General features: G+C 52.4%; 1 protein-coding gene across 1 annotated transcript in view; it reads left to right on the top strand.

Annotated features, from left to right (window-relative positions):
• Nucleotides 1-17,229, top strand: part of SCAMP2 (secretory carrier membrane protein 2) — a 36,521-nt gene that overhangs the window by 7,738 nt on the left and 11,554 nt on the right. The window contains exons 2-6 of the mRNA XM_032271745.1: nucleotides 11,934-12,002; nucleotides 12,461-12,559; nucleotides 14,345-14,462; nucleotides 15,211-15,339; nucleotides 16,015-16,174. Coding sequence (XP_032127636.1) covers nucleotides 11,934-12,002; nucleotides 12,461-12,559; nucleotides 14,345-14,462; nucleotides 15,211-15,339; nucleotides 16,015-16,174 — 575 coding nt within the window. The remainder of the gene's footprint in view (nucleotides 1-11,933; nucleotides 12,003-12,460; nucleotides 12,560-14,344; nucleotides 14,463-15,210; nucleotides 15,340-16,014; nucleotides 16,175-17,229) is intronic.

The following is a 17,229-nucleotide window of genomic DNA, read 5'->3' as shown; positions in this document are numbered from 1 at the left end:
CCAGCTAATTGGGAGGCTGAGGCAGGAGAATCGCTTGAACCTGGGAGGTGGAGGTTGCAGTGAGCCGAGATCCTGCCACTGAACTCCAGCCTGGGTGATAGAACAAGACTGTGTCTCAAAAAAAAAAAAAAAAAAAAAAGAAACGCTCACTGAGAGTGACAGCATACCACAAGTGGGATGAGGGCAGTGTCCAAAGGAGCTGGGAGGGGTCTCAGGAGGAACGGCAGAGCCCTGTGCCACAGAGGGCCTGGGCCAAGAGCAGAAAGCCTGCCAGATGGGAAAACAGGGTTATTTATTTGTTTATTTATTTTTGTTTGTTTATTTATTTTTTGAGATGGGGGTCTTGCTCTGTCACCCAGGCTGGAGTACAGTGGCGTGATCTCAGATCACTGCAACCTCCACCTCCTAGGTTAAAGCAATTCTCCTGCCTCAGCCTCCTGAGTAGCTGGGATTACAGGCATGTACCAGCAATGCCTGGCTAAATTTTGTATTTTTAGTAGAGATGGGGTTTTACCACGTTGGTCAGGCTGGTCTCAAACTCCTGACCTCAGGTGATCTGCCCCCTTTGGCCTCCTGGAATGCTAGGATTATGGGCATGGGCCACCACACCCAGCCAGAAAATGCTATTTTATTTATTTATTTTTTTAATAAAGATGGGGTTTCACCATGATGGCCAGGCTGGTCTTGAACTCCTGACCTCAGGTGATCCACCCACTTCGGCCTCCCAAAGTGCTAGGATTACAGGTGTGAGCCACCGCGCCCGGCCAGAAAATGATATTTTTGGGTGAAGGAGTGCCAAGAACCAAAAGTCGCTCCTGCTTGGTGTCACCCTGCACTCCACCCTCACCCCTGCACCCCCAGGCATATCCTCACTCTTAGATCAATGTCAGGCCTCCAAGTCCAAGCCTGGCCATTACAGCCGTGGTGACCCGCACATACCTCTGGACCTCTGGACGGTCCCCAGGAGCCAGAAAGTCTGAAGTCACCACAAGTAACCAGGTGGCCACAGAAAGAAGTGAAACAACTTGTTCCTGCCTCATCTACTTGCTCTCCCCCTGCAACCTGCAACCATGGTTCCTGCTCAGCCTTGCAAAGCTCCCCACTGGACATTGGGTTTCTCAAGACCCCCCTCTACCCCACCTTCCCCTCTGCTTGCAACCGATAACCCCCACCCTTATGACCATGTCTGTTTGTAATAAATGACCCCTACCCTTGTGACCATGCATCCAGTGATGCCCTTCCCCTCCCTAAAATAGATGACCACCTTTAACTGACCACTTGCCTATATTACCATTTACCTATAACACCACCTCCTATCCCACTGCCCTCTGCTGACTCTCTTTTCAGACCCAGCCCGCCTGCACCCGGGTGAATAAACAGCAGTGGTGCTCACACAAAGCCTGCCCGGTGGTCTCTTTTACACGAGCGACGCGCCTAACAATCCTATGGTCTCTTGGGGAGTCATGAGCCTGGGATGCGTCTGCTGCTTGTGACTCACGTGCTTGTTTTGAATTCTCTCCAACCTTGGCCTCTTTTATCCTGATAATCCTCACCTTCCTCAGCCCGTTTTATTTCCTGTCTCGTACATTTAAGAGTATTCCAGAGTTCTTTTTTTGTTTTTATTCACATTATTGGAAGTTCAGAACTTAAACTAACTTCCCTCCTTCCTTCCTTCCTTCCTTCCTTCCTTCCTTCCTTCCTTCCTTCTGTCCATCCGTCCATCTCACTGTGTTTTCCAGGCTGAAGTGCAGTGGCACAATCATGGCTCACTGCAGCCTCACTCTGCCAGGCTCTAGCAATCCTCCCATCTCAGCCTCCCAAGTAGCTGGGACTACAGGCAAACACCACCATGCCTGGCTTTTTTTTTTTTTTTTTTTTTTTTTGGTAGAAATGGGGTCTGACTTTGTTGCCCAGGCTAGTCTTGAACTGCTGGACTCAAGCAATCCTGCCGCAGCCTCCCAAAGTGCTGGGATTATCCTGTTCTCGCTTTATACCTTCATTTCTGTGGCTTCAGAATAGCATCCACATACCAGCGATCCCAGATCTAGATCTCTAGTTCTCAGCATCCTCCTGAGCCTCAAACCACTGTTTCCAGCTCACACCTGCACCTTCCTAGTCATTCCAGCCGGAAATATTCCGGCTGTCTCCAATCTGACTCCGTATCTTCTCAGATCCTCTCCCTACCCCACCACACCCACCCTTGATAAACCTGTTCCTCCTCTCCCGCAATCACTTATTTTGGGCACTCCTTTCTTTTTTTTTCTTTTGAGGTAGAGTCAGGCTGGAGTGCAGTGGCATGATCTGAGCTCACTGCAACTTCCACCTCTCCTGGGTTCAAGCGATTCTCCTGCCTCAGCCTCCTGACTAATTGAGATTACAGCATGCGCCACCATGCCTGGCTAATTTTTGTATTTTTAGTAGAGACTGGGTTTCGCCATGTTGGCCAGACTGGTCTTGAACTCCTGACCTCCAGTGATCCACCTGCCTCAGCCTCCCAAAGTGCTGGGAGTACAGGCGTGAGCCACCGCGCCCAGCCTCAACTCTTTCTTTTCCCCTTCCCTTTCCTGCCCTGTAGTCTTTCAATTCTCAGGCCAACCCATAGTCGCTGAGCCCGTGGCATTAACGTGAGGAAGGCCCCGAAGTCCCTCACGTTCCTCCTCTTCTCCATCCCCAGCTGCCGTCCCTCAATTTGGTCCTCGCTTCACGCATGTTGACAGTTGTGCCCCAGGCCGTCTCCCACTGTTGACCTTCAACGCTGTTACGCTCCCTTCACTGCTGTGACAATGATCACGGCACCTCTGCCTGCAAATCTCCAGGTGTTCCCCGTTGCTTGTAGAGCCACAGCCAAAATCCTACAGTCTGGCCCCACCCTCTTCAGAGTGGTTCCCTGATACTCCAGACCCTTTTCCCCACACACCCCATCCACAGCCTGCATAGCCTTCCCCCATCCCCTGAACACATGCAAGCTCTTTTTAAAGACTCTGTGGCTTCGCAAATGTGGTTGCCTTCCTTTTTACTGTCTGCTAAGTTTCTTTCATCTCTCAAGATACAACTGAGATTCCAGCTCAGCAGAGCCTTCCCTGACTCTCGCAGACAGCTTAATTGCTCACTCCTCTATGATCCCATTGTGTCTGCTCTCACCCCATTACCGTGCTGATCATGTGCCATCACCTCTTGCCCTGGCTTCTGTGCGATTCTCTGTACTATTTGTTTCTCAAAGGCAGGAATCCAGGCTTTTTCTTGGTGTCCCTAGCCCAGTGCTTGGCATGGAATGGTTTGTGTATGCAGAGACTAGACAGGGGTGGGAGGAGATAGTAAGGGGCCCAGTTTGGGGGTAGATTCCTTTAGAGGAGTGGTGCCAGGTCCTGGAAGGCCTTGAATGCCAGGCCAGGTAATTTAGAATTGCTTTTCTGGATGGTTCCTTACATCACAGCCTGTGGCAGGAAGTGAGGTCTGAGAGTGTACCTTGCTATTTTACTGGGTTTGTAGACTCTCTCTCTTTTTTTTTTTTTTTTGGAGATTGGGCCTGTCTCTGTCACCCAGGGTAGGGTGCAGTAGCACAATCACAGCTCACTGCAGCCTCGACCTCCTGGGCTCAAGCAGTCCTCCTGCCTCAGCCTCCCGAGTAGCCTCAACCACAGGTTCGCACCACCACACCTGGCTGATTTTTGTATTTTTTTTTGAGATGGAGTTTTCTGTTGCCCAGGCCAGGGTGCAGTGGTGCGATCTCGGCTCACTGCAACCTCCGCCTCCCCGGTTCAAGAGATTCTCCTGCCTCAGCTTCCCGAGTAGCTGGGATTACAGGTACCCGCCACCAAGCCTGGTTAATTTTTGTATTTTTAGTAGAGATGGGGTTTCACCATGCTGGCCAGGCTGGTCTCAAATGCCCAACCTCAGGCAATCCATCCACCGCGGCCTCCCAAAGTGTTGGGATTACAGGTGTGAGCTGCCGCGCCCAGTCTGATTTTTGTATTCTTTGCAGAGACAGGGTCTTACCATGTTACCCAGGTTGGTCTCAACTGGGCTCAAGCGATTCTCTTGCCTCAGCCTCTTAGAGTGCTGCGATTACAGTCATGAGCCACTGTGCCCAGCCTTTTTTTTTCTCTCTTTTTAAAAAATACATTTGTTTGTGTGTTTTTTAAATAAAAACAACATAATCACATTATAGAAAAATTGGAAAACAGAAAATCAGTCTTCCATATTTCTACCAGTCATTTGCAACCTACTGTTATTTATTTATTTATTGAGATGGAGCCTCTTTGTGTCCCCCAGGCTGGAGTGCAGTGGCATGATCTCAGCTCACTGCAGCCTCTGCCTCCTGGGTTCAAGCGATTCTCCTGCCTCAGCCTCCCAAGTAGCTGGGATTAGAGGCACGCACCACCACACCTGGCTAATTTTTATATTTTCAGTAGGGATGGAGTTTCACCATGTTGGACAGGCTGGCCTCGAACTCCTAATCCCAAGTGACCCCCCTGCCTTGGCCTCCCAGAGTACTGGAATTACAGGTGTGAGCCACCGCACCTGACCTCTTTTTTCTTTTTTTGAGACAGAGTCTCACTCTGTTGCCCAGGCTGGAGTACAGTGATGTAATCTCAACTCACTGCAACCTCCGCCTCCCTGGTTAAAGTGATTCTCCTGCCTCAGCCTCCTGAGTAGCTGGGATTACAGGCACAAGCCACCATGCCCGGCTAACTTTTATATATTTATTTTTTTAGTAGAGACGGGGGCAGGGGCGGTCTCACCCTGTTGGCCAGGCTGGTCTGGAGGTCCTGACCTCAGGTGATCTGCCAGCCTCGGCCTCCCAAAGTGTTGGGATTACAGGGATGAGCCACTGTGGCTGGCCCATCATTTGGGATTGATGTTAACAGCCTTTTCTGCATTGCTGCACTGTCTTCATAGCTGTGATCCTTAATAGCCGTTTAGGCCTTCAAGGGGACGTGTACCAAAAGTTGGATGTTTGTGTCCTGCTTTTTTCTTCTATTGTAAGTCCTGGCGCTATGACCATCATTGCAGGTACAGATTTTTACATGTTTTTGTGATATTTTCTTAGGACAGATTCTCAGGTACTAGGTTAGAAAGCACCAAGGTCAACTATGGCTCTTTTTTTTGAGGCTGAGTTTCGCTCTTGTTGCCCAGGCTGGAGTGCAGTGGTGCAGTCTCAGCTCACTGCAACCTCTGTTTCCCAGGTTCAAGTGATTGCCTGCCTCAGCCTCCCAAGTAGCTGGGATTACAGGGGTACACCACCACGCTCAGCTTATTTTTGTGGTTTTTTTTTTTTTTTTGAGACGGAGTTTCACTCTTGTTACCCAGGCTGGAGTGCAATGGCGCGATCTCGGCTCACCACAACCTCCACCTCCCGGGTTCAGGCAATTCTCCTGCCCCAGCCTCCTGAGTCGCTGGGATTACAGGCACACGCCACCATGCCCAGCTAATTTTTTGTATTTTTAGTAGAGACGGGGTTTCACCATGTTGACCAGGATGGTCTCGATCTCTTGACCTCGTGATCCACCCGCCTCGGCCTCCCACAGTGCTGGGATTACAGGCTTGAGCCACTGCGCCCGGCCTTATTTTTGTGTTTTTAATAGAGACGAGGGTTTCACCATGTTGGCCAGGCTGGTCTCGAATTCCTAGTCTCAGGTTATCTGCCCGTCTTGGCCTCCTGAAGTGTTAGGATTACAGGCGTGAGCCACCATGCCAGGCCTAAACTTCTTTTTTATTTTTAATATGGAAAAAAAAAAAGAGACAGGTTCTCACTATGTTGCCCAGGCTGATCTCAAACTGGATTCAAGCAGCCCTCCCACTTCCACCTCCCAAAGTGCTGGATTACAGGTATGAGCCACCACGCCCGGCTGGCCCTGAAGTTTTTTAGGCCATGAGATACTTATATAATGTGTTTATTTGGAGTCTGAAAGAAACCTCACACTGGGAGCCTGGGTGGAGTACAGGAAGGGAAAGCAAGGAAAAGTCACAGAGAACTCAGCCAACCAGCCTGTGAAACACGTGGAGAGAGGTTTCCAAACCAGTGACTAGTGTGGTTTTCAATTAGCCTAGCGTGGTGGCGCACGCCTATAATCCCAGCTACTCCAGAGGCTTGAACTTGGGAGGTAGAGGGTGCAGGGAGCAGAGATCATGCCACTGCACTCCAGCCTTGGCAACAGAGCGGGACTCTGTCTCAAAAAAAAAAAGTGTGGTTTTCTTGGCCCTTCCCGGCAGAGCTGCAGCAGAACCCTGCCCGCCTCTCTTCCCTCAGTGCCTTTAGCCTCCAGCTACGAGGAAGAGCCCGCCGGCTCTGCAGTGGTGGGGGGCCTTACTGATCTGGGCCTTTGCCCTCTGTCTTCCCTTTCTCAAACCCTGCCGAGCTGTCTCCCCTTCCTCCTGTTTTTGCTCTGTACTTTGCCATGGTCCCCGGCACCCCCTCAGAGGGTGTCCACTTCTCTCAGATACCAGATTGTGGACTCCAGACGGGCGAGAGCTGTGTCTTATTCATTGTGGCAGGTTCCTCCCACTGTAGCTGGTTGCTGAATGAAAAGAACTGAGGTTAAGAGCCTTTTATTTGTTGTAAATTCAGTAAAGGGCATTGGCCAGTCTGAGAGGCACTGCAGGGGGGTTCAGGTTACTCCCCCTTCGTAGGTGAAACTTACCCCTCACCATCCTACTTGACTTATTTAAGAGCCAGTTAGTTGACGCTCAGTTAGTGAGGAAGAAAATTTGTGCTGTTGATTTCCTATTTGTGACTTGGAGTAAAGGCTCATAGTCCTCATTTAGGCCAATCAGTGTGGTCCTTACTCAAAAGGCTCTTTGTGCATACGTCTTACCAAAGGTGTTCCTCAAGAACCAGCTCTTCAGAGTCTCATAAGGAAACAGACAGAAGCCCTTGTCATGCCCTTCTGGAGTGGAGTTCATTCATTCAGTCACATATTCACTGAGCACCTTCGATTTGTCAGGCTCCGTACCAGGCTTCAGGAAGCTTTGCCCTCTCGGCTTTACCGTCTTGTGCCTCTGGAGACGGACTTGGATTCAGAAGCCGGCTGAGCCACTACCCCTGAGATCTTCGACAGGCTACTTCCCTTTTCTGAGCTCGAGCTTTTTTAGCTGCAAAGTACAAATGCAAATACAAATAGATAATTTTTTTAAAACCCTCATAAGACTGTGGTGAGGGTTAAATGAGGAGCTGTATTGTAGCTTTTCTCAGCCAGGGTCCGGAGCTGAGCCACAGAACAGAGACGCTGATTGGAATGACTCTCTCAGTTCTCTCATGTATGGCGTATAATGAGTACCCTCCTAGGTACCAGGAGAGAAGGAAAGTCATCATAAATAGTGGATTCCTTGGAGTAGGGGGTCATAAGTGTCTTGAAGAACCAGGCCAAGGAAGGCCAGCAAAACCCTCTTTTTGACAACTTGACACAGTGGCCAGTTCTGGGGTGACTAGAATTTCACAGTAGCATCATTGTGTGGTGAGTCTGGCACACAGGAGACACTAAGTAAATGTCAGCTTCCTTCCCCAGTCTCTCCTCCTCCCTCCCTTTCTTGCCAGGACTCAGCTTGTCTTAAAGCCACACACATCTCTGAGCAAGCGCCTAGGTTTTCTTAGATGGAAAATATCCGCTTGTCTCAGCATTTTAGGGTGGTTCTTCCTAGGCAGCGTGCTTCCAGGTCCTTGGGCTGTTGCTGTGGTGCAGGTGCCCCTGTTGGCTATGCCCTGGCTCTTGGGCAGTGCTTCCTACAGAAGTGGAAGGCCCTACAGCGTGCCACATGTCCTCACAAACCTTCCCTGAGCCGCTGTGCTACCGCAGGCTCGTCACCAAGCACCAGGGAACGAAAGTATGAACTAGACACAGATGCACAAGGTGGCAGAGAGTTTCTAGCTTACCAGTGGAGATCGGATTTGTTTATGAGGAGCCCAGTGAGGGGTCCACGGCCGTGTCTTTAAGATTGTAGGAGCCGGGCGCGGTGGCGCATGCCTGTAGTCCCAGCTACTCAGGAGGCTGAGGTGGGAGGATCGCTTGAGCCCAGGAGTCCTGGGCTGTAGCGCACCATGCCGATCGGGTGTCCGCACTAAGTTTGGCATCAATACGGTGACCTCCAGGAGCGGGGGACCACCAGGTTGCCTAAGGAGGGGTGAACTGGCCCAGGTCAGAAACGGAGCAGGTCAAAACTCCCGTGCTGATCAGTAGTGGGATCACACCTACTGTGAATAGCCACTGCACTCCAGCCTGGGCAACATAGCGCGACCCTGTCTCTAAAAAAATAATAATAATAAGATTGTAGGAAAAGGGGAGGGGTCAGAGTGGACAGGGCAGTCACCCTAACATCCCCATCTGCAGTCCCCTTCTGTCTGCCATTCGTAAAGGAAATGGCATCTCTTTGTGGGCCTGGAGGTTACCTAGTAAACATGTGCACCTGGCCAGATGTCTATATACCAGCGCCTGAAACTGCACCAGAGCGGCCCCTCTTCCTCTGTCCTGTGGTGACTCAGACTCAAGGAGCCAGTTCTGTGGATGGTAGATCCGATTTCGGTGACTTCAGCGGTGACTTCAGCGGTGGCTAGGTGTCTGCTGCGTCTGAAAGGGGAACCGATACCAAGCCCCAAATCTTCCTCGCAGGAAGCCAGATCATTCTGGGAGTAAACCACTGGCTATTCACGTATGAAATAACCTCAGGGCCCATTCCTCAGCCACACAGAGCCTCCTGAACGTCACCCTGTCACTTTGTCCAAGTTGCAGGAGCCATCAGAGCAGAGGTGGTGTTCAGCAGGAAAGACATAACCGCATTCTCTGTCACAGAGCAGGTTGGAAGGGGGTGGAGGCTGTAGGGTGAGACCCGGCCAGGCACAGAGTGAGTCCTGGCTGTATGCCTGGGGCTGGCCAGGCAGTCATACCCACTAGGAACTGTGGCTCATGTGGGAAGATAAGAGGTAGTATCTGTGATAAAACCAGAGAACATATTCAGTGCTGACTTGCAGCTCTATAATTGCTCAGAGTAAGGGGAGAGCTCTCATTTTGAGTCCTAGGATCATGGTGAATATCACTTTCTACATCTGTAAACTTAAGGGGGTCACTCTTTGAGTGCATCTAATATTAGCATCATATTTAAGAATTGGATCTGGACAGGGCGAGGTATCTCACATTTATAATCTTAGCGCTTTGGGAGCCCAAGGTGGGAGGATCGCTTGAGCCTAGGACTGCAAAACCAGCCTGGGCAACAAAGCAAGACCCCATCTCTACAAAAAAAACTTTAAAAATGAGTGAGGCCTGGTGGCTGATGTATGCAATCCCAGCTACTCAGGAGGCTGAGGTGGGAGGACTGCTTGAGCCCAGGAGTTTGAGGCTACTGTGAGCTATGATTGTACCACTGCACTCCAGCCTGGGCAATAGAGTGAGACCCTGTCTCGAAAAAAGAAAAAAGAAAAAGAACTGGAGGCCGGGTGCGGTGGCTCACATCTGTAATCCCAGCACTTTGGGATTCCGAGGTGGGCGGATCACCTGAGGTCAGGGGTTCGAGACCAGCTTGCCTAACATGGTGAAACCCCGTCTCTCTCTTTTTTTTTTTTTTGAGACAGAGTCTTGCTCTGTCACCCAGGCTGGAATGCAGTGGCGTGATCTTGGCTCACTGTAACCTATGCCTTCAGGGTTCAAGCGATTCTTCTGCCTCAGCCTCCCAAGGAGCTGGGACTACAGGCTCCCGCCACCATGCCTGGCTTATTTTTGTGTTTTCAGTAGAGACAGGATTTCACTGTATTGGCCAGGCTGTTCTCGAACTCCTGACCTTATGATCTGCCCACCCCGGCTTCCCAAAGTGCTGGGATTATAGGTGTGAGCCACCCCACCTGGCCTGTGAAACCTCGTCTCTACTAAAAATACAAAAATTAGCTGGTGGGCATAGTGGCAAGTGCCTGTAATCCCACCTACTTGGGAGGCTGAGGCACGAGAAGAGCTGAAGCCCAGAAGGCAGAGGTTGTAGTGAGCTGAGATTGTGTCACTGAGCTCCAGCCTGTGCCACAAAGTGAGACTCCATCTTAAAAAAAAAAAAAAAAAAAAAAAAAGAACTAGCTCTGCAGAGGCTTCCGGTGGAGGTGATGCTGGGCCTGAAGCATGAGAGCATCTGGCTTAATAATTGAGGGTATGGGGTCAGGTGTGGAACCTGAGCAGTGTCTCCACAGGCAGGACGATCCTTGAATTTGGCCACCCTCAGGGCTGTTCCTCACGGAGCCCAGGCATGGCTGTGAAGCTGGACCTGAGCCCTGCCTCTGTTAGCAGGAAGGGGAGGGTGCAGAGGATCTGCTGGGGGCGGGGCAGGGTGAAGTCAACTGCCCCAGGCCAGCAAGGGCGCAGAAAAGAGGATGGCAGCCCCCATGCAGAGATGAGATGGTAAAGGGAGACAAGGCTGTGTTTTGAGGACATTCTTGGATTTTATGAAAAGACTTTAAAAACCCCCAAGCCCCAAAACATTTTCTTGGATTTTCATCTGAGCCCATCAGATCTCTGCTCTCAGCAAGTGTGCCTGATTTAATAAAATCAGTACTGGCAGCCAGCAGCATGTTTTTGTTATAGAACCTTAGATTATATATATATATATTTTTTTTTTGATATAGAGTTTTGCTCTTGTTGCCCAGGCTGGAGTGCAATGACACAATCTCGGCTCGCTGCTACCTCCGACTCCTGGGTTCAAGCGATCTCCTGCCTCAGCCTCCTGAGTAGCTGGGATTACAGGCATGCCTCACCATGCCCCGCTAATTTTGTATTTTTAGTAGAGACGGGGTTTTTCCATGTTGGTCAGGCTGGTCTTGAACACCCGACCTCAGGTGATCCGCCTGCCTCGGCCTCCCAAAGTGCTGGGATTACAGGCATGAGCCACCACTCCTGGCCACCTTAGATTATCTTTTAAAAAATAAGAAGAATTAGGCCGGGCGCGGTGGCTCAAGCCTGTAATCCCAGCACTTTGGGAGGCCGAGGTGGGTGGATCACGAGGTCAAGAGATCGAGACCATCCTGGTCAACATGGTGAAACCCCGTCTCTACTAAAAACTACAAAAAAATTAGCTGGGCATGGTGGCGCGTGCCTGTAATCCCAGCTACTCAGGAGGCTGAGGCAGGAGAATTGCCTGAACCCAGGAGGCGGAGGTTGTGGTGAGCCGAGATCGCGCCATTGCACTCCAGCCTGGGTAACAAGAGTGAAACTCCGTCTCAAAAAAAAAAAAAAAAAAATAAGAAGAATTATAAGTAAAATAGTACAGAAAGTTTATAAAGTCAAGAGAAAGTTTCTGCCCCCTCAGCACTCCATCCAGCCAAAAAACAAAAAACCACTCCCTAGAGGTAACTACTGTGAACCATTTTGAGTCTGCGCAGGGTACCAACAGGGGCTTGTGTGGTGTGTACTCTCAGGCCTCAGGGTGAAGCTTGCTCTGGGTCTCTTCTGGGCTGAACCTTTTCCAGGAAGGAAGAAGGGACTGCGGCTGTGGTGTGACAGGGGTAAGCCCAGGACCCCTCCAGAGAGGCTTCTCGGCCAGGTGCGGTGGCTCAGGCTTGTAATCCCAGCACTCTGGGAGGCTGAGGCAGGTGGATCAGGTCAGGAGTTGGAGACCAGCCGGGCCAACATGGCAAAACCCTGTCTCCACTAAAAATACAAAAAATTAGCTGGGCATGGTGGCGGGCGCCTGTAATCCCAGGTACTTGGGAGGCTGAGGCAGGAAGAATCGCTTGAACCTTGGAGGCAGAGGTTGCAGTGAGCCGAGACCACACCACTGCACTCCAGCCTGGGCAACAAAGCGAGACTCCATCTCAAAAAAAAAAAAAAAAAAGAAAAAAACAGAGAGGCTTTTCAGGGTCCTGGGAGGATGATCAGCAGCCCCACTTCAGCCAGGCGTCACCAGCTCGCCTGTGGTCCCTGGCCAGGGTTTTCTCTTCCTCGTCTGAGGGCTCTTTCTCACCTTCTCAGGATCCCTCTGTGACCCAGCTGACCAATGCCCCGCAGGGCGGCCTGGCGGAATTCAACCCATTCTCAGAGGTTGGTGAGCATGCCTTCTTTCTGAGTCCCGTGGCCCTCCAGGGTGGTGCTGGGGCCTTTGGGGCAGGGAGCCTTGGCAAGGACAGAAGGAGCTCTGAGAAGCAGCAGTCCTCAAAGGGACAGTCCTAACATGAACCAGGGAGGGGGGGTAAGGATGGGAAAGCCACCAGGAACTCTGTGAAGTTCTCCCCTTGGGATCCATGACCGGGCCCCTCCCCACGGAGGTCAGGGCAGTGCCTGAGGGCACTGGACCCAGCAAGACCAGGGGTGCTGGGTTGGGGATCAGATGGCCTGAACCTGAGGCGTGCTGGCTAGGAAGCCACAGGGGAAGGCCCAGTGCAGGCCTCGAGGGAGTCCTCTCGCAGGCAGGCACATCACTCATCCTACTGTGGGTTTGCCCCTCAGTCACCAACTAGTGGAGTCCCACTCACTTCCGTCCTTTGATCTGTTCCATGTAGACAAATGCAGCGACAACAGTTCCTGTCACACAACTCCCTGGGTCTTCGCAGCCAGCGGTTCTCCAGCCCTCCGTGGAACCCACCCAGCCGACCCCCCAGGTACTGCTGACAAAGAACCCTTTACCTTTTCCCTCCCGTGAGGGAAATACCCAGACCAGTAGCTGAGACTTGAGGCAGGGGGCAAGCTGCCAGCCTCCAGCCTCGGCCCCCCAAGGGCCCTCTTACTAACTTCTTTGGATCTGGTCGCCTACAAGTAGAGGGGCTGCTCTGCCAATCATCATCCTCACTCCCCCATCCCACCCACCACCACCACAGAGAAATAAGCTCTGCTCACCGGACGGGCTCCTTGCTGCCTCCAGAGAGAGCATTTGTCCCTGTTGTGCTCCTCCAGGTCCTCCTCGGCCTTTGGCTTGTTCCCTCTTCCTTGGGGCCCAGAATCTCTTTTTTTTTTAACTTCAAATTCTCACCTTCCTTCCTGTCTTCCTTTGTCCCTTCACTAAATGCTGTGAATCTTGCCTGCTTTGTGCCTGGCGCTCCACTGCGCTGCCTCGCTGCCCCCATGAGTGTGACCCACGGTGAAGTCGTGTGCTGCAGCCCCTGCTCAGACAGGCCAGCAAGGTCCTGCCTGCCCGATTCCTGGCAGCGGGCAAGCTCTCAGACAGGCAGATACTCCTAGGAGGAGATAGTATGCTCAGAGACAGCTACATGCAAAGCCTTCCGAAGGCAGGCCTAGTTGTGGATGAGCAGGAGGAAGGGCAGGGTGCCTGGAGCCTGCCCTGTGTCCCTCCCAGGCCCCAGAGCCCTGTGGAAGTGAGGCAGGCCTTAGGTGCAGGGTGCCTTTCTGTGCAGCTGGGTGGTGGGCCGTAGGGAGCTGAGTCCTTCTCGACTGAGTCACAGACTTGGGGGAGGTTAAGACCCCCAGCATGGCACAGGGGGTAGGTTCTGCTCCTGCTTCTGCCCCCAGTACCTGAAACTCACCTCCCAGAGGCAGCCTTAGGTCTTTGGAGAGCTTCTGGAGAGGTCGATGTGTGTTTGTGTACACGTGCGCCTGGTTTGTCATCCTGGGAGATGCCCAGTTTGAGATCTCTCCCTAAAAAGGACTGTGGTCTCATCCTTCAGGAGGAATCTGACCCAAATGCAGCAGCCGCCAGCAGGCATAGGGCCCCGGGGCCACGTCTGTTCAGCGTCATGTACAGTCAGTCCCTTACCGTCACTCAGAGGCTCTGCTCTGCCTGGAGAGGAGATAAGCACGGACTCTGCCTGCCACTAAGCTAGGCAAGGCAGGACCACACCTAAGGGGCTGTCCTGGGGCGTCACCAGTCTCAGTTTAGGGGGACCTCAGAGGGCAGCTTCCGGGGGCAGGCCAGAGGGCAGGGTGCTTGCACAGATCCTGAAGCTTAGGTACACACCATGTGCCCTCACATGTCTCCCCTTTCCACTCACGGCTAGCAGGCCTGCACCGTTTTCCTTCTCTCTCACACACCCAGCTCTTCAAATGAGACTTGGGTCTGTGGGTTTCTTGTTGCAGTTTAGTTTCTCGTGAGGTCTTTTTCCCAGAGGTCACAATCGCTGAGCTCTGCCTCGACTCTGATATCAGGGAGAAGCAGAGAAGCCACTGGGGATAATTTTCCCAGCTCAGGCTTAGGGATGAAGGGAGAGGGGAGCCTAGCCGTGGCCGAGGGGCCAGGAAGGCGGGGCAGCGGAAGACAGGTTGGCCTCTCTGTGGGGGTCTCTGGTACCTAAGACGCTGTGGGGCGGGGACTGCTTCTGGGACTCCCTGCTGGCTGTCCCTACCCGGGGCAAGGCCTCTCTGCCTGCCCACCCAGGCTGACACTGTTTGTTTCTTGTGTCTGGCTGTTCCTGTACCTCCCCTGTTCTCTCCAGGCCGTGGTGTCTGCAGCCCAGGCAGGCCTGCTCCGGCAGCAGGAAGAACTGGACAAGAAAGCTGCGGAGCTAGAACGCAAGGAGCGAGAGCTGCAGAACACCGTGGCCAACTTGCACGGTAAGGGAGGCTGCCGGGGCCTGGGACTGCCTGCCTGGCGCAGAGAGCGTCCTGAGCCCTGTTCGGAGGGCCGCCAGCATTCACCCTGAGCTGCCTTCTTCCTGGGCTGCCGCAGAGCTTTGTGGGGCTCTTCTCATGGCAGGATGCTGGTCCTGGGGAGAGCAGTAAGTTGCAAGTCAGAAGAACTACAGTATGGTTGTCGTGGCTGTCAGTTATTTCTGCACTCCTTCCTAGCTCTAAAATTCCTTGATTCTTTGATAATAGAGGGGCATCGGTCTCACAATTCCTTGCTAATGGTGATGAACTGAGGTATCACACTTTCAGGCTCCTTGGTAATAAAAATAATCATTTAGGGCCGGGCGTGGTGGCTCACACCTGTAATCCAAGCACTTTGGAGGCCAAGGCGGGCAGATCACCTGAGGTCAGGAGTTCAAGACTGACCAACATGGTGAAAACCCGTCTTAAAAAAATATAAAAATAATAATAATTATTATTATTTAGGCCATTTAGCTCTCTGTATTTCCCAGTGTATTTGGGGCCCATTGTCTCAGTGTGAGCTTGCTGGTGTCTCTTTGGGTTCTGTTATCCTGTTCTGTCCCACTCCATGCTCCATGCAGACTCCAAGCCCTGCTTGCTGGAGCCCCCCTGGGAACCCGGGTTTGACCCATATGCTGTGCTGGCGTGCACATACCTCGATGCCCCTTCTGAGGCTGGGCCCTCACCCCGTCATTGCTTTTCTCCCACACAGTGAGAGAGAACAACTGGCCACCCCTGCCCTCGTGGTGCCCTGTGAAGCCCTGCTTCTATCAGGATTTCTCCACAGAGATCCCTGCCGACTACCAGCGGATATGCAAGATGCTGTACTATCTGTGGATGTGTGAGTCCCACTCCCGCCCTCCAAGCGCAAGGGTGAATTGGGTATGACTTGAGAGCCCCATCTTTGGCCTGGCTGCTCCTCCCTGGTCTACTGGCTTTCAGCAGACTCCAGCCTTCCTCCGTGCCTGGGCTCGGTTGGGGAGATGCCTCTGCCCAAAGGCTGCTCCCTGTCTGGAAACCTCCTTGAAAGGGGCAGTCCAGACCACAGATGCCAGGGTGGGACTAACTAGAGGCTTCCAAGTTCCTTCAGAGCTCACTGCACCAAAAAGCCCTCCTTAGGTGAGGGCCTCCCCTGCCCACAGGCCTGGGCACTGTGGCAGGTGAGGAAGAAGACTCTCCCTGCAGCTCCATCGGGGGCCATCCAGGGTCAGGGAAAAGCATGGCTGAGAGAAAGACTTCCTTCCCCAAGGACCAGGCTCTGCATCCTCCTTCCACTCCCTCCCCTCAGATACCCGAGCTGCCCATCACCTCTCAGAAACCTACTCTGATCCCTGGTTTTGAAGTCCCATAAAACCAGGATTTGGGAGCTGTCCCCGCCTGGGTACACAGCGGGCTCCTCTGTCTCTGCAGCTGCATTTGCAGCATGAACCTCAGCTCTCCAAGGGAGTGGCCGCCACAGTGGAGCCCTTCAGCGACTGTGGCACAAGTCATAACTCTGTCCTGTCCCCTTCCCCAGTGCATTCAGTGACTCTGTTTCTGAACCTGCTTGCCTGCCTGGCCTGGTTCTCAAGCAATAGCTCCAAGGGAGTGGACTTTGGCCTCTCGATCCTGTGGTTTCTGATCTTCACTCCCTGTGCCTTCCTTTGTTGGTACCGACCCATCTACAAGGCCTTTAGGTGAGTGAGGCTGGGGCAAGGGGTGCAACTTTATGGCTTGCATCCAAGGTAGCAGGCTATAGGCCCTGGGACTCTATCCAAGTCTTAGAGCAAAATAGAACGGTAGGGAAATCCACTTTCCCGTTCCCACCCAGAGTGGAGATCGGGGGCCCTGTTCCTCAGTTTTTGTACCTGAGGTCTGCTCTGGGCCCTGTTCTTGGACCAGGCACAGGAGACCTAGAGAAGGGACCATCCATCCTACTGGTCCCAGTCTGGCTGATGCCATTACTGGGAAGAGGGAGGGGACACTCTTTGGGGAGCGCCCTTCTGAGGCTCTGGGTATGCTTCTCTGGTAGTGTCAGATGAGTGCTCTCCAGGGCTCTCTCTCCATGACTGCTGATGCTCCCCAATAACTCACTGAGTGTCAACACCTAAGCTAGATACTGGGAACATGAATGGATACATCTTACAGACCCCCGTGGGTTCTGGATTTGTGCCTCAGGGTTGGTACTTTCAGGGCTGGGAGGCCAGCAGGCCCTAGGAAGGAAGGGGTGAGATAGCAGCAGAACCACCTCTGTACCACGGGAGCCCTCACTGCGATCTCGCCCTCAAGGACACAGAGATGGAGGTGCTCAGCTCTTGAGAGAGTTTTGTCTGGTGTACCCTATTGCCCAAATGTTTTTTCTTCCACTCAGATGTATGTGTTTTGTTTTGTTTTCATTGTTTTTTGTTACCAATATCCTCAAGTTCTATTGTTTTTGTTTGTTTATTTTGAGAGGGAGTCTCGCTCTGTTGCCCAGGCTGGAGTGCAATGACATGATCTCAGTTCACTGCAACCTCCTCCTCCTGGGTTCAGATCGTTCTCCTGCTTCAGCCTCCTGTGTAGCTGGGCTTACAGGCATGTGTGACCACACCTGGCTAATTTTCGCATTTTTAGTAGAGACGGGGTTTCACCATGTTGGCCAGGCTGGTCTTGAACTCCTGACCTCAAGTGATCCACCTGCCTCAGCTTTCCAAAGTGCTAGGATTACAGGTGTGAGCCACTGTGCCTGGCCTGTTTTTTTTTTTTTTTTTTT

The sequence above is a fragment of the Sapajus apella genome, unplaced genomic scaffold, assembly GCF_009761245.1.
Source record: "Sapajus apella isolate SASKATOON/1434 unplaced genomic scaffold, GSC_monkey_1.0 scaffold248, whole genome shotgun sequence".
Taxonomy (NCBI): domain Eukaryota; kingdom Metazoa; phylum Chordata; class Mammalia; order Primates; family Cebidae; genus Sapajus; species Sapajus apella.
Note: the sequence above shows the minus strand (reverse complement) of the source record. Positions and strands in the feature narration are given on the sequence as shown.